A 16,649-nucleotide genomic window follows, 5' to 3' on the forward strand; every position below is an offset into this window, starting at 1 on the left:
ATGTGGAAATACTCAGATTAGTAGTTATGGGTTAATAATTAAGTCAGAGCTAGCTGATAAGAAACACAGCAAATGGCCAACAGCTTCATAATTAATATAGTGTCTCGTGTGTTATTTGGGGGCAGAGACAGTGGAGGGACCCAGGCAGCTGGCAGGAAAGAGTCCATATTACAGGTGCCCACTGTAAAAAAGTTTCTCTGACTAAGGCTGAGAGCAGCATGAATCTGTGGGTATAAACATAAATAAATATTTAGAAAGCAGTTTAACAATATGACCATTTAGCTAAACAACTCTAAACTCCAGTTTGGGGCCTATAACCTTCCCAACTGTGGGCTTTTGACCAAGTTTACTGCACCAGACTTCATATCCCATCAGAAAGTGACTGGTTATCCTATAACAGTAATGACACTGTTGAAAGTGGGCGAATCTTGGCAGGCAGGTTGCTCTCTGTTTCAGCATGCAGTGGCCAGTGATGGTTAAGCCCATTGATTTCCTTTCTTCTCAATAATCAATTACTCTAAATGTTAAGTCAGCAGTATGGGGACTTCAAAATTACTGAAACCTAAAATGTTTCTTTCTCAAGTCTGCATCCCTTTCTCCACTCCCTCACTTACCACCTTTCCTTTGCAACTGAGTAGAGGAGGAGGGAGGGATAGGGAAAGACAGGAGGCAAGGCTCGCCACCGCTTCTGAGTCTGACAGAAAGGACAGAATCGAGCTGTCTAGAGCAGAGATGAGAAAGACGAGGGCCACATGAGCTACCTCTTAGCTGTTAGGTTCAAGGTGTTAAGGCTTTTAGCTTGTAGTAGAATAGAAAAGTTAGGGGGCACAGGAGAGGGCTACAAAATTTTACTTAGAGTCTAGGAATGCAGCACAGTTGATAGAGTGCTTGCCTAGCCTGCATGAAGCCGTGGGTAGCATCATCAACACTATATAAACTGGGCAGGATGGTGCAGGCCTGTAACCCCAGCACTTGGGAGGAAGTCACAGGAAGGTCAGGAGTTCAAGGTGATTTTCAGCTACATGAGACCCTGCCTCGAAAAACAAAACCAAAACACCAAAGCTTTTCTTTTTTAAAATATCTTGACATACAACTATTTAAGTCCCTAGGCAAGGTGCCAGCTGCAAAGACTCAGCCCTCCAGCATATAAGGTAGGGAGGAAGCAGGCATAGTGGCATGCTTCCATAAGCATTTTTAATTCAAGCACTTAAAAATTGAGTCAGACAAACCTTGACTTCCAAGGTTGGTTTGAGCTACAAGGTACACTCTATCTCAAAAGCAAAACACCAAAGCCTGGCATCTCACAATTAATTGTTAACTCCAGTTCAGTTCTGGGGGTCTGACGCCCTTTGCTGACCCCCAGGGGCACCAATCGTGCATGTGGTGTATGTACATCCATCCATCCAGGATGACACTTACACACATTAAACAGGTTTTGAGGTTTTTTTATTTTTATTGTTTTTGGTTTTTTATTTTTCTTGTTTTTGGTTTTTTGAGACAGGGTTTCTCACAGAGATTCACCTACCTTTGTCTCCTGAGTGCTGGGATTAAAGGCTTACGCCACCACCACCCGGCTTTTAATTAAAAAAAAAAAACAAACTAGAGCCCAGGTGGTGGTAGTATGCTCCTTTAGTCCCAGCACTGGGGAGGCAGAGGCAGGCAGATCTCCATGAGTTTGAGGCCAGCCTGGTCTACAGAGCGAGTTCAGGACAGCCAGGGCTACACAGAGAAACACTGTCTTGAGGGGGAAAAAAAAAAAGAACCAAACCAAAAAGCCCAAAACAAACTAGAGATCAGAGAAAAGGAAGAAGCCCTGGGCTCAGCCGCAGCAGAGCAGTGTCTGTTGCCAATGGGAGAAGGGATTTCCGGGAGGGAGGACCCTTGCCAGCAGGTCCTCTAAGAGTGAGACCTCACCATTGGAGGTCACTGATGACCTTGACAGAAGCTTCTCCACAGGAGAGGAAGTTCTGCCAGGACAAACAGGTGTTCCTTTGACAAAGCATTTTAGGAAAAGGCACATGACCTGGGGGGCCCTGAACTGGCCCAGCAGAGGGTACTGAATGGCTTCTTAGCCAGGAACATTTTTGTAGGGCCCAGTGGGCAAGCCATCTTTAGGGTCAGTGTCCAAAATTCTTGGCATAGAGCAGGGCTGACTGTTCAGTGGTTTCCCAGGGCTACAACCTACAAAGTGCCTGTCACATGAGTGGCTGCCACCAGAAAAGGTGCCTAAGTGTGGTGATGGATCCCACAAAGGAGCCTCAGAGTCGTGGAAGGGCCGAGACAGCGCAGGGTTTGTTTTATCTGCAGTAACATTTCTGCCCTTTAGAAAAGCCACCAGCTGGGCTGGAGGATGGCTCAGAGGTTAAGAGCACTGACTATTCTTCCAGAGGTCCTGAGTTTAATTCCCACAACCACATGGTGGCTCATAACCGCTTGTAATGAGATCTGGTGCCCTCTTCTGGCCTGCAAGGATACATGCAGGCAGAACACTGTATACATAATAAATAAATAAACCTTAAGAAAGGAAGGAAGGAAGGAAAAAAGGAAAAGAAAAGAAAAGCCACCAGCCTTTCCTGTAGTCCCAGGAGAACCATGACTGTGTGCTAAGATTTGCTCAGAGCCTGTGGCTCTTTCTAGGAATGTGCTGATTTGGGTGGTAACTGAATTCCAATCCTACAAAGATGCTGCTCCCCAAACCTTGTCAAAAAGTTACAGGCTGGTGGGATGACTCTCTGGTTAAAAGCACTTACTGTTCTTAGTTTGGTTCTCAACAGCACAGCTCATAACCACTGATGACTCCAGCTTCAGGGAATCTGGTGCCTTCCCACCTCTGTGGGCAGCTACACACACACACACACACACACACACACGCATGCACGCACGCACGCACGCACGCACGCACGCACGCACGCACATCTCCTCACATACACATAATTAAGACACTAAAAGTCTAAGAAGAAGAAGGTGATGATGATGATACAGCTTGGACCAGAGACACAAAATCTTTACCCACCCTTGAGCCTCCCGTCAGTTTGCCCTGTCCTTGCAGATTTTTTTCCAGCCTTTATTTTGCAGTGCCGAGGATGAAGCTTGGGGCTCGCACACACCTGACACATATTCCACCCCTGAGCTGTCACTCAGACCTTAAGTTAGAACATGCTCATCTAATAGAACAGCCTGGCTCTGGCCAGAGAGGCTTAAGAGGACCCTCCCCAAACTCTGTACACTGCCAAAATAGGACCCTATCACCACTACTAGATGTTCCTGGGCCTCCTCATTCCTGGGCAACTGACACCGTTGTTCTGCTACTTTTGAGTGCTTGTGGGGCTCTGTTCTGCATTTTGTCCGTCCAGCTCTATCACGGTCTATGAGCAGCCGAGGGCTCCTGTCCAGGGTCGCTGTGTCTGCTGATTTAGCAGGGTTCTGCTTTGGGGTTGTGAAGGAGAAGGTTGTGATGGGCGCCCTTTCTTTTGTGTGTTTGTGCTTTTGTGACAGCTGCCTCTGAAGGCTAAATTCTTAGAAGTGAAATGTTAAAGGTTACCGACCCCTGATTTTGAGACAACTTGCCTTGTCTTAGTCTACTTAACTGTTACGTCCTGTTACCTGTCCACCGGCTACACTAACGTGTGGGCCTCTTTCTGTACCCGCCACACACAGACACACTGGCCCTCATCAATAGGGTTTAAGTGGCGTCATCGAAGATGCTAAAAGATGCTTCCTTTTAGTTCTTGGCCCTGTTTGGTCAGGGTAGCTCAAGCCCCTCGACATGTTGCTCGCTAGAGACACTCCTCAGTCACAAGGGGACCTGGGGTTGGATACCAAGGCCTTGGCTCTGGTAGATACCTTGCCTTTGTTGGATCCTCTCTAGACAGGCACTGGGGAGTTTGTCATTGGGTGCAGACACGGTTCTGCCTACAACCTGTGGGTGGCACAATAACTGGCATATGTGTAGAAACCTCGGAAGCCATGCTCCCTCGTCCTGTGGGTATAGCTGCAGCAGTTACTTCTTCCTGAGACCCTGATTCTCACTACCATCCCCAGGGGGCCATAGCAGTCCTGTAGAATCAGTCCCTCTTGGGACGGAGACATTGTCTGTAGCCTGAAAACCCTGGCAGACGCCCTTTCCCAAGAGTGTTCCAAATCAGTTCTAATGTGAATGTGAGACCTGAACATTAGTTTGGGGCATGGAACAAGCCGTGTGGGAGAGCCAGACTTAACCTGCAGAGATGTCCAGAGCTTTCACCATGTGCGTTGGGTGGTGGGTATGTGTGTATGTGTGCCCTCGCAAGCATACTTGCTCATTCTTAGAGTGGGTCAAGCCCTTCTTGGCTATTTCTGTTTTTGTTCCCTGAGGTATGAGAGCCAGATGGACACCTCACAGGTTGCCTAAGAAGCATTTCCACCCACAGTACTTCTGCAGAAGGTCCTGACTCACTGGCCTCTTAACGCTGTATCAGGTCGAGGGGAAGGCCTTTCCAACTGTGGGTCCTGCCAGGCCTGATACAGGTAGTGGCTCTGAGACCCAGAGCCTTGGCTTTGGGCAGTGTGGCCATCCTTGGTTCCCTGCAGGGGAGTTTGCCAGGCAGAGCTGTGAGGCTGGACTGAGCGTGGTAATCCATAAGGCCGTGGGCAGTGTTAGATCCACTGTCAAACTGGCATATATGTACCCCTGGCCAAGGGATTCCTATGGCTTTGAACTTTGGCCTCCCTCTTCCCTGGAGCCTTGGAACCCCTGGCAGGCAGTGCCAGGCAGGACCTGTCATTTTTGTCCTCTTTAGGTTTTTTTCCTCTTCTTCTTCGTTATGTAATGGGGGTTGTATATAGTCCAGACCAACCTGGGATTGACTATGTCACCCTGGATGGCCTCAAACTTGCAGCAATCCTCCTGCCTTTGTCTCCTGAGTATTGGGATGACAGATGTGAGTCACCATACCCAATTTCCATCCTCTTTAGACTAAGGATCCCAAGTGTCATGCTTTTACTGGGGTTCTTCCTGTTCATAAGAGCAGTGTCTGCGGGCGAGCGGTGGTGGCACACGCCTTTAATCCCAGCACTCGGGAGGCAGAGGCAGGCGGATCTCTGTGAGTTTGAGACCAGCCTGGTCTACAGAGTGAGTTCCAGGACAGCCTCCAAAGCCACAGAGAAACCCTGTCTCGAAAAACCAAAAAAAAAAAAAAAAAAAAAAAAAAAAAAGAAAAGAAACTGTAGTGTCTCTGCCCCAGGGACTCAACCATGAATGCGTTGACCTTGCATTGAGGGGAGTTGCATACCTGACTTAGTGTGCTGGCTGTCCTACAGGGAAGTCCCACCTGGCCATTGTGCAGAGGGTGAACAATGAAGGTGAGGGTGACCCCTTCTACGAGGTGCTGGGCCTGGTCACCCTGGAGGACGTCATTGAGGAGATCATCAAGTCTGAGATCCTGGATGAGTCGGACATGTACAGTGAGTTCAGCCCCCTCCAGCAGCCCAGAGTCCCATTGATGTCTGAAATTTGATATCCCTAGGTAGAAAGACTTCAGTTCAGGGGTATGGAGGCCCTGGCCCCCCGAGTCATGCCCAGTGGCCAGCTAGGTACCCTTCACTGACTGTGGTGAGGGGGGAACATGATGCTTCCTCTGCCCTCCCTGTGGAGAGAGGCCTGGGAGCTAGGGGGTCAGGTTCCAGTCCTCGGGAGTCAGTGGTCTCAATTCCTGACCTTCCCTCTTGCAGCTGACAATCGAACCCGGAAACGGGTGTCTATAAAGAACAAACGTGACTTCTCTGCCTTCAAGGATGCTGACAATGAACTTAAAGTAAAAATCTCACCTCAGCTTCTTCTGGCTGCTCATCGATTCCTGGCCACAGGTAAGAGTGTGGGAAGGGGGCTGGAGAGATGGCTCAGAGGTTAAGAGCACTGACTGCTCTTCCAGTCCTGAGTTCAATTCCCAGCAACCACATGGTGGCTCACAACCATCTGTAATGAGATCTGATGCCCTCTTCTGGCCTGCAGGCATACATGCAGACAGAACACTGTATACATAATAAATAAATAAACCTTAAAAAAAAAAAAAAGAGTGTGGGAAGTGCCTTCCCCATGTGTGGAAATACAGTCACAAAGGGAGTAACCCTGGGCCTCTGGGCCTCTGGCCCCTCCTCCCATGGAGAGAGAGAGAGAGAGAGAGAGAGAGAGAGAGAGAGAGAGAGAGAGAGAGAGAGAGAGAGAGAGAGAGCGAGCAGTGAGTGCCGGGTATTGCTCCCTTTTCCTTCTTTGGTTTGTTCACCATGAGTGGTTGTCACAGACTTCTAGGAACAACCTTGCCAGTTTACAAATTAAGCACTGAGCCACCCAAGGGAGTACCTGGGAGCCCCAGGCCCTTCAGGCTGTGGCCCTGCAATCTGCTCTACCCATCCCTGCTCACCTGCCCTCAAGAGCCAGTTCCTGGCACCATGCTCAGCCCTCCAGCTTCCCTCTATGCAGGGGGAGACCCCGTGCCCACAGGTCAGCCTGCTAGCTGACTTGTCCAGTGGCATATCTCTCTTCCCACCTCTGATTCAGAGCACCCTTTGGGACCTGGGTGACAGTTGAGATGAACAGTGGCCACCCATGCCTTCACCTTACTCCAGCTTCCTCTCTGGCTCACGTGCTAAAGGTGCAAGAATTCCTCTCCCTTTGTGTTTTCTTGCTAGTTGTTGTTGGTGCAGAGAGTGGTAATTGTAGGAACATGTCGTTAGCATGCACAAGGGAAGAGTGTGTCTAAATGCTGTGTTATCCCACTTGAACATGAGACCCCCCAGGGACGTTTTGTCCCCATCTTACCGATGGGAAAACCGAGACACATAAGTTCAGTTATCTGCCCAAGGTCATGACTGTCAGTACTAGAGCCGTGTGGGCCGACAGATTCCATCCAAGCAGCAGAAGCCAAGTGTGGCCTTTCCCAGGGAGGTGCGGCCCGAAGCAATGGCCCAAGCAGGAAGGAAGCCACCCTAGTACAGAGTGGCCAAGGCCACTTCGATGTTGGCACAGCAGTGAGCCAGTCCAGGGCCACCTTGTCCTAGCCCCATGTGAAGTCTCCTCTTTCTCCTGCAGAGGTACCCCAGTTTAGCCCCTCTCTGATATCAGAGAAAATCCTCCTCCGGCTGCTCAAATACCCAGACGTCATTCAGGAACTCAAGTTTGATGAGCACAACAAGTACTACATTCGCCATTACCTGTACACCCGAAACAAGCCGGCTGACTACTTCATCCTCATCCTGCAGGTGAGCCTCTGACTCTGGACCTCGGGGCTCCGTCCAACGTCTGCATCCCCGCCTTCCGATGAACCCTAGAGAGTGTGCAGCCTCCTGGAGAGGCCACTCTTGTGCCCACAGGTCAAGGCCTTGAATGCTGCAAGGCTCCCGGGCCAGCATTCATGCCTCCCTGTTTTGTAGAGATGCCCCAGTTTAACTCTCTCTTATTGCCACACAGGCCTCAAACCACGTCTCTGGGCAGTGTTGTAATCTTACCCCGTGTTCTTTCAGGGGAAAGTGGAAGTAGAAGCAGGGAAGGAGAACATGAAGTTTGAGACCGGTGCCTTCTCCTACTACGGGACCATGGCCCTATCCTCAGTAGCCTCAGGTGAGTTGTGGGCCAGGTCCTTGTGTGTGCTGACACTTGTAAATTAAGGGCCCAAGCTTCCAGGCCTAGGGGACCAGAATGACCTTCCCCATAGGAAGACTGAAGGCAAGAGAGGCGGAGACAGTGTCCTGAGGTCGTGTGGGGACCAGCTGCTGTGGGAAGGACTGCACAGGCGGAGAGTCAGGCAGGTCATGGCCTTTGGAGGTTGAAATGATCAGCCGCCTTTGACTGCAGTATGATAAGATTAAAAGGGATCAGTAGGAGACCCCTGTACCATCACTGACTAAAACATCAGGGCAAGATGGGAAGCCCATGAAGGATTAGGGGCTGGAGAGTTGGGGTATACAGTTTTGCTGTCAGGAGGTAACTCAGAGCCTGTTTGCCAGGGTAAGTTGTAGATGACTTTGGTTTTCCAGGGCCTCAACTACTGCATTTTGGTCACATTTGATTCTGATAGTAGGGGTAGCCATTGGGAGCTGGGTTCCATCAAGGATGACCTCTGGTCTCGGGTGGCTCAGGTGTCCCTTGTTAATTTAAGAGGTCATGTTGAGGAAAGACGAAACTTCAACACCCTAGCACGTTTCACCCTCCTAGACTTTTCCTTGTGTGAACACTCTGACCTTGGCAGAGGGGTGCCAGCTTACTGCTGGGGAAAGAATAAAAGCAATCTTTGGTGCCTAGAGCAGCTATGCCAATAGGGTACTGTAACTCCTAGAGAATCCCTGTGCTACTCTTACCACTATCCTTGACAAGAAGCTCCCAATGCACAGGGCCAGGGCGTCCGTCCATGAATGTCGACACAGCATGACCACTGCTTTCTCTGCCCATGCATTAGGATGAGCCAGGGTATTACAGGCTCCCAGGCAAACAAGTTGGGCTACAGAGCCGGTGCACCTCGCCTGAACTCGTCAGGTCTAAGGAAGACTGACCTGTCCCTATGGAGAGCATCCTTGTCTTTTTGCTTAGGGAATTTTTGATATTCTGGAATGGTCTTGCTTTGTAACTGGCCTGGAACCCTTCATCCTCTTGCGTTTTAGCTTCCTGATGCTGAGATTGTAGGTGTTTATCTACCTGATGTTTGGGGAGCTCTTGTTCAGAAGGGATTCCTCCCGTTGCTGATGCAGAGAGCTCCCTGGGTCTTGGGCTCAGTCACTTGACCCTCGGTCATTACATTTGGAATGGCTGTAAGGCAGGGGAGATGACTCTGGGCACACTTTCGCTGCATAGGGCTCTTGGGTCTGTCCTGTGCACCCTTCCCATATGAGTATGTCCCATAGATGGGACTGTGTCCACTCCCAGCTTACCCTGCTTGAGGTGCCTGGCCCATCGAATCTGCCTCTCCATCCTGTTCCTGTGGCTTGTGACCCTTCCCAGGTCACTGACTTCCTCCTCTGTTGCTCCAGCGCCTCCTGTGCAGGCTGGGTGTTCCCCTGGCAAGCTGAACTCCCTGCTCTCCTGGCTCTCAGGTAACACGGCATGCTAGAGAAGTGCACAGTGCCACCTGTTGCTAGAGCTTTGTACTGCAGCTGCTCTAAAGGCTCCCATAGGAACCTGGAGAATTGCTCAGGGTTCAGCCTGACTCTTAATGGGTTTTGTCTCTGCATGGGTGGGTCCTTCAGTCCTTGAGAAAGCATCACCCAACAGATACAGAAACATATACAATGCTCAGATGATGGACTTGGGAGTGGAGCATTGTTCCTGAGCAAGCCTGTGTCTCTGTAGCCTAGAGGAAACAGCCCAGCTGGCCAGCACCCTGCTCCAGCCCACTCACAAACTTCTGCGGGATGGCATGTCATCCCATCTGCTTTCTTAGACCTCCTTGTTCTTCTTCATAGCCTAAAGATCAAGTCCAACTTTCATTATTTCTGTTTTCTCTAACTTCTAAAATGTGGCAATGCCACCCGAAAGTACTTAGGAAAAAACTAAATGGCAGGTGCTGGTTCTGGAGATGGCCTCTCCTAAGAATCATGGGAGCAGTTAGAGACATTTAGTTTGAAGATCCCCACGGCACTACAGCTGCAACGTGGGAAGGACCCAGTCAGCCTTCAGATTCTGGCCAAGCTGGTGAGCCCCGGCAGCTCTAAAACTTGACAAGCCAATCAGTTAGTTCTGGTGTATATTTTTATAATTAGTTTGTGTTGTTGTTTTCTGGATAGGGTTTCTCTGTGTAGCTCTGGCTATTCTGGAACTTACTCTGTAGGCCAGGCTGGCCTCAGACTCTGAGGTGTGTCTGCCTCTGCCTTCCGAGTGCTGGGATTAAAGGGCTACCATGCCTGGATTATAATTAGTTTAATCCCCACACCGTGTTGTGTGTGTGTGTGTGTGTGAGTGTGTTTATGGGGATGGAACGCAAAGCTTCACACAAGTACTCTACCACTGAGCTAAATACCCAGCCCCGCAATTTTTACTTTTTTGTGTGTAGATTTTTCTCTTAGTGTTTCACAATACATGCTATTCGTTTTAAAAATGATAAGTAAAATGGTAACTTAGCTATCACTCACTGACTTTAGCCTTCCCGCCTTCTCCTGTTCTTATTCTTATTTCATGGGTGGCCAGGAGTTTATACATCCACTGCTTGAACCTTGGTGTTTGTATCCAAAATGGATGCTTTTCCATAAATTTCCTCATCGGGGCAGGCAGGAGGACCCAGAAGGGAAAAGCTCTTGCCTCATAGCCTGGCACCCTAAGTTCAGTCCCCAGAATCCATGGTGTGATGAGACACCAACTCCTGAAAGTTGTCCTCTGACCTCCATGAGAACCGTGGTTTTCACATACTCACATGCATGTTCGTTCATACACATCACACACATAAATTAAAAGAGAAAATTAAAATAAAGGGGCTAGAGAGATGGCTCAGTGTTTCAGAGCACTGGCTGCTCTTCCTGAGGCCCTGAGTTCAATTCCCAGCAACCGCATGGTGGCTCACAACCGTCTATAATGAGATCCAATGCCCTCTTCGGGCAAGCAGGTGTATATACAGATAGAACACTCATAGATAAAACACATAAATAATTTTAAACAGTTGTTTTATAAACAGGAGCTGGAGAGATGGCTCAATGGTTAAGAGTGGGAACCGCTCTTATGGAGTGCTGAGGTCCAGTGACCAGCACCCAAATGGCACCTTACAATGTTCATAATTTTTTTTCTGAACCCTGAATCTTGCTCTGTAGCCTAGAATGACTTGGAACTTACTGTGTAGCCCAGGCTGGTTATGCATGCCAGGTAGGCCTGGGAACTCAGTGATTGAGCTTTTGGCTAATGTGGTCCAGGCCCTGGGTTTGGTCCCCAGGACTGTAGTAAACAAGCAAAGTCAGCTCCTCCTGTGTTAGTAAACATTAACTAAAGAGCATCTTGTCATTCAAATAATGAAGATGAACTATTTTTAAATTTTATTACAGTTTGTGTGTGTGTGTACAAGCAAGTGTGCACATGTGCACATGGGAAGTCAGAGAACAACTTGTGAGAGTCAGTTCTCTCTCTCCATCCACTGTGCAGGTCCAGGGCATTGAACTCAGGTCATTAGGTGAGTCGGCAAGTGTCTTTACCTGCTGAGCCATCTTGCTTAGTGTAACAGTATTAAGTAATAATGCCAGAATTTCGTCCTCCCTCCCTCCCTGGACGTGGTCTTCCAGGAGTCCCCTGTTTTCTGATTTTAGTAGTACAGCCACTACGAAGTCATTGAGTCATCAGAGTGTACGTTCCTAGTTTTCTCTAAGTGACAGTCACAGCCTGCACGGGTACCTGCATAGTCTTTCTTGGCTAAAGGCTGCATCGGTCCACTGAGTCACTGGGTCCTGCATTCTTTCTGTCCCCACTGTGTTGGCGCTAACTTAGTGTCTAGTAATTTCATAGTTATGGAAAGCAAATCCACTCAGCCCACTCCTGGCTGCTCAAATAGAGAGAGTCCCCTCGTTCTTCAGAGTTAGCTTCTCTGTGCATTTCACTGTTCTGAGTGTTCTTATAACGAAGAGTCAAGGATGGCTGATAATCTAGCTTCTTCTCTCTTCCTTTGGACTCCAGTCACTACCTGGGGAGGGAGGGCTGTGCTGCCTTTGGGACCTCTGGCTTTCTGGGACAAGGGCCTGTTAGTCCATTCCCCTGCCAGGGTTGGGGTTACATGTACAGCACATCTTTGACTCCTTTAAGAGCACTGTAGGCTGTGACAGGTACCATGTTGCCAGGGTAGGATTCATAGTGAGAATGCAAACTGTACACCTTTCCTTTTTTTTGAGACAGGATTTCACCGTGTTGCTGAGGCTAGCCTAAAATTCATGATCTTTCGCACCTTGACCTCCTAAATTCGGGATTACAGGCATGTGCCACTCAGCTCAGCCTGTGTGTTCTTTCTTTTAATATATGTGTTTTGTCTTAAAATACACATTTTAAAGCAGTTATGCTGCTGGGTCTATAATCCCAGCCCATGGGCGGTAGGTAGGCGTGCCGAGTTGGAGGTGGGTGGGAATGCTGAGTTGTCCATAGGGAGGCATGCCGAGTTGGAGGCCAACTTGGGCTGTGTAATGAGACCTTGCTTCAGAAAAGTTTTTAAAATATTTTACATTTTTATTTATTTGTGTCTGCATGGATATATACGAATGTGTAGGTGGTGTGTGCACCTCCATGTGGAGGCCAGAAGAACTTACCAGATTCCTTGTTAAAAACTGAATTACTGATGTTGACTGGAAGCCAGGTTTAATGCATGGGTGCTGGAATCCCAATGCTAAAAGTCTTCATGATTATGCAACAAGCTCTCTTCACTGAACCATCTCTCTCCCGTTTTTTATTTTTAAGTTTTGGTCACATGACATAAGTTGGTATTAGAACAGGATAGTGGTTTGACTGTCACACGAGGGAAATCATTGTGCTCTATTGACTAATGAGGGGTTTTGTAGCCATACATGTCTTGGTTTTTATTTTCTGGTTGGCTTGTCTGGGTGACATTCTTAACATTTACATGTGACACTTTCAAGCACGCTAACTCACTGACCTTGTGCAGTTAGATGTTCTGTGTGTGTACTTCTGTTTGCCCTTGAGAACTGTGACTTGTTCCTGGTGGGGACATGGGTGGAGTCCCTAACATTCATGGCTGAGGTCAGGCAAGGAGCTGGAGTGGGCACTAGGGCAGGCTCTGTACTGATTATCTGTTGTCCCCACAGACCGGTCCCCAGTCCACCCGACTCCACTCAGCCGCTCCGCCTCCCTCAGTTACCCAGACCGCAATGCAGACATGGCGTCCTCCTCATCCCTGGCAGGCAGCAACCAGTTCGGCAGCTGCATTCTGGGCCAGTATGTGTCTGACTTCAGTGTCCGGGCTCTCACAGACCTGCAGTACATTAAGGTAAATGCCTCCCATTATGTGTACAATGTAAAGTGTTCTGCTTTTAGGCCAGAAGAGGGCACCAGATCTCATTACAGATGGTCGTGAGCCATCATGTGGTTGCTGGGAATTGAACTCAGGACCTCTGGAAGAGCAGCCAGTGCTCTTAACCTCTGAGCCTTCTCTCCAGCCCCACTTTTTTAGATGTCACTTACTGTATTTCTCTTGTAGTGCTGGAGATATATCCAGGCCGTCATACGTGCCAGGCCAACAGTGAACCACTTCTTATATTTTTGTTTTCTTGAGACATGGTCTGACTGTATAGTCCAGGCTAGCCTCAAGCTCTGAAAGCCTCCTGCTGCAGCCTCCTGAGTGTGGGCATCACAGACAGGTACCACCATGCCTGGCCGAAGACAATTGGTGATGGTGGTGGTGAGGCACGTGTGTGTGTGTGCATGCGTGCGTGCGTGCATGTATGTGTGTGTGCGTGTAGTTCAAAGGACAAAGACCAAAGTCCTCTCTCTCCACTTTGATGTGAGTTCTGGGGATTGAACTCAGGTCCCCAAGCTTCTGTGGCATGTGCCTTTCCCTGTGGATCCCTCTTGTTTGTCCCCAGAACACTTTTCCCTCCAGCTGTCTTTGAAGGCCCCACCTGGCCACATCTCTCCTTGCCTGGTCTAGGTGGATCTTCACATCTCAGCCCGGCATCGCACACCCATCCTTCTCTCTTTCTCTCTCCTCCTCGCTCTGCAGATCACGAGGCAGCAGTACCAGAATGGGCTGCTGGCCTCCCGCATGGACAACAGCCCTCAGCTCCCTATGGATGGCTGTGCCACCTGCTCAGAGAACTTTGCTGAGAAGTCGGAGCTGCCTGTGGTAGACGAGACCACGACTCTTCTCAATGAACGCAACTCCTTGCTGCACAGACCATCCCAGGAAGGCGCCATCTGACAGGAGGGCCCGGGGACTCCTGCCTGCCCTGCAGGGGTCTCCCCAGTGGGCCCATATGAAGTCAGGGAGCCTGTTAGGCTAGAAGGGGAGCAGGTAGATATCCTGCGTGACTGAGCAACTAGACATCCCTCCCAGGGGATCTGGCTGCGGATGGGGACCTCTTAACAGCTCTGACATGATGCCTGCCCAGCTGGTGAGCAGAGGCTGGTTTTGTCTTTTTTTTTTTTAAACACTGAGAGAATTTTTAAGCTAGGCTCATTGCTCCTCTTTTTAAATATCATTTTGGGAAGGGAAGACAGGGTTAAGGAACTTTATGTAAAATTTTTTTTTTCAAAAAACCCTACAAACTTTAAAAGGGGAGGAGGGTTCCTCACCCCAGGAAGCAACAGCCATAATGTGTTCCTGGCCAAGCCCTTGCAGCCTGCATCTGTCGCTCTCGGAGTCTTTCTTCTACAGCAGTGTGGGCCTGGAGCCCACAGGAGGGGACGCCTGGGGAGTCTGGGATCCAAATGACCCTGACATCAACTGCTAGGACACATGCATCACTGAGGGATCCCATCAGGGACATGATGATCCTGGCCACGAGAGGACTACATCTCCCCTTTTAACGGCCGGATCCAGTGATCTCCTAGAACTCTGTCCACGGGCTCTCCTGGTGAGTCGAGACTCGGCCGAGAGCCACCCCCGGCTCTCATCTTCCTCTTTGGACAATTTTCTCCTGTAAGGGTCTGGCTCCAAGAGTTAAGCATGGTCTTTGGCTCTACAGTCGCTTATCTGCTTCTTGGCCATGCTCTCAGTTTTACCAAAGGTTTCCTCTTGGAGGGGACAACACCTACATTAGAGGTGACTTGCCGGATACTCCTTTTGGTTCCTGGGCTGAATGTGACTGTAGGTATCTGTGTTAGCAGTTACTACTATACCCACCCACACCTGCAAGAAGAGTCAGGGTTCAACAGTTCAGCCAGGAAAACTTCTTCCCCAGCCCCCCATTCTGATCTCTACACTCATCCCTCTAGGAACTGGGAACAGGACACGTTGGAAGCCACCCAAGCTGGGTTATCACACCCTTGCCTGTGTAGTTGACGGAGGATCCCACCTGACCTCATTTGCCCACTTAAGGACCCAGGAAAGGAGGGTTTCACCTAGTGGCATGCAGTGGCTAGCCCAGTCCCCTTTGCCTGAGGATTACCCTAGTTAGAGGCCAAAGCTAAGCTCAGGCCGATGCTGTTGGTACTGTTGGGCAATGCACACCATATGAAATCCTACCCGAGTTGTGGAATCAGGAGTGGAATCAGGCTGTGGCTCAGAGCTCCACACCTCTCTTGTTAGGAGACTTTGACCAAGGGCCACATCTTCCCTTTTGTTGGGGTGTAAGATCCAGGGGAGCAAGATCACAGGCCTTTTGTGTAATATATATCTACTCCTTCCCTCAGCCAGTGGAGTCCTGTCACCCCAAGTACTCTGCTGTCTGTGTACTCAGAGAATCCTAACTCCTAGGGCCAGGGTGTCTTGTACTCCACTCACAGAATTTACTCCTAGAAGCCTGGCGAAGAAAGTAGTTTTCAACTTTCAGGGAAAAAAGACACCAGACCTCATGTCCTTAAGAAACGTCCTTAGAGGAGCTGCCCTGCTGTGTTCCTAAGAGACCTAAGTATCAGGTAGAGCAAAACCACGTGGTGGGTGTGAGGCAGAAGTAGCAGGTGCACAACTTCCACAGTCACCTCTCTGCATACACAGTCACCACCGACAGACAGGCCCCCTCCCCTCCCAGCCCTCCCCCACCCCCACCCCATTTAGAATCACTTCTTGCAGAGGGTCATAATTATTTCCAAATATTACTGGTCTCCCGACTTCCTCCTCCCAGTGCAATTTTTCACTTCCTCTTCCAACCTCTGGTTCCTGGGCTGAGCCATACCCTGGAACTGACCTGATCTGTATGTCTTCTAAGGTAAGGAAGACTTCCCAGGTGGCATCCAAGTGGGTAGGCAAGTCACAGTAGCCGTAGCAAGTGACTCCTATTTATTTTGCATTAAGATTTTAATTTGTATATTTTTGTGATTTATTTTGGCATTGTTATGAGTTTGACTCTCGGGGAGTTTTGTTGTTATGACTCTTGTGTCTTTTGTCACAAAACAATGATAATATTTGCTAAACAATATATGGAATTTATTTTTGATTGGTAATAAAAAATGAAAGGCATATAAATCTTGGTGAGTATATAACTCGGGTGTTTTGCTTCTGGACATATTTATTGTATGCTGTAGAGACAGAAGTGACTGGCTATCACTTGTGACGGGACAAAGGACGATTGAATATTCTGGAACTGTTTGGAAGTGAAATGCAAACAGAACTGTAATTTTGAAAATATTATAATCAAGGCAGTTGTCACAGGAGTTGTGGAGTGGTAGCTGCTGGCAGAAGCAGGGCAAATAAACCAGATGTCATAGGATTCCGTTTGTGAGTGCTGGGACGGGGCAGTCAGGATGAGCAAATTGCCCTTCTTCCCTCGACGGGGGATAAGAACTGTCTGGGATTGTGTTGCTTCGCAGCACGCAGAGGCTACTTTGTGTATCTTGACGGCCTGATGTGCTTTCGGGGTTGGAGCGTCCATCTCCTGAGACAGCTGACTGAGGGTTTCCTCCTGGCTGTGTCACTCAGAATTGTAGCTGTAGAACCCTTTTGTGGCATGCACGCATATGGAAAACTAGCATGTGCAGTCCCCGTGCTCCAAGGCCAGAGAATCAAGAAAGCAAAGCTCAACATTAAATTGGAGGTTGTTTTATTTGTGCT

The 16,649-nt window shown here is 49.1% G+C and overlaps 1 protein-coding gene across 1 annotated transcript in view; it reads left to right on the top strand.

The window, feature by feature from the left end:
• The window catches only part of Cnnm4 (cyclin and CBS domain divalent metal cation transport mediator 4), a 41,097-nt gene extending 25,033 nt beyond the window's left edge, over positions 1–16,064 (top strand). Inside the window, 6 exon segments of the mRNA XM_040729584.1 lie at positions 5,299–5,442; positions 5,710–5,844; positions 7,067–7,236; positions 7,498–7,594; positions 12,748–12,929; positions 13,662–16,064. Coding sequence (XP_040585518.1) covers positions 5,299–5,442; positions 5,710–5,844; positions 7,067–7,236; positions 7,498–7,594; positions 12,748–12,929; positions 13,662–13,859 — 926 coding nt within the window. The 3' untranslated portion in view covers positions 13,860–16,064.
• Positions 16,065–16,649: the final 585 nt, after the last annotated feature.

The sequence above is a fragment of the Mesocricetus auratus genome, unplaced genomic scaffold (assembly GCF_017639785.1).
Source record: "Mesocricetus auratus isolate SY011 unplaced genomic scaffold, BCM_Maur_2.0 Super-Scaffold_100021, whole genome shotgun sequence".
In the NCBI taxonomy this organism is placed as follows: Eukaryota; Metazoa; Chordata; class Mammalia; order Rodentia; family Cricetidae; genus Mesocricetus; species Mesocricetus auratus.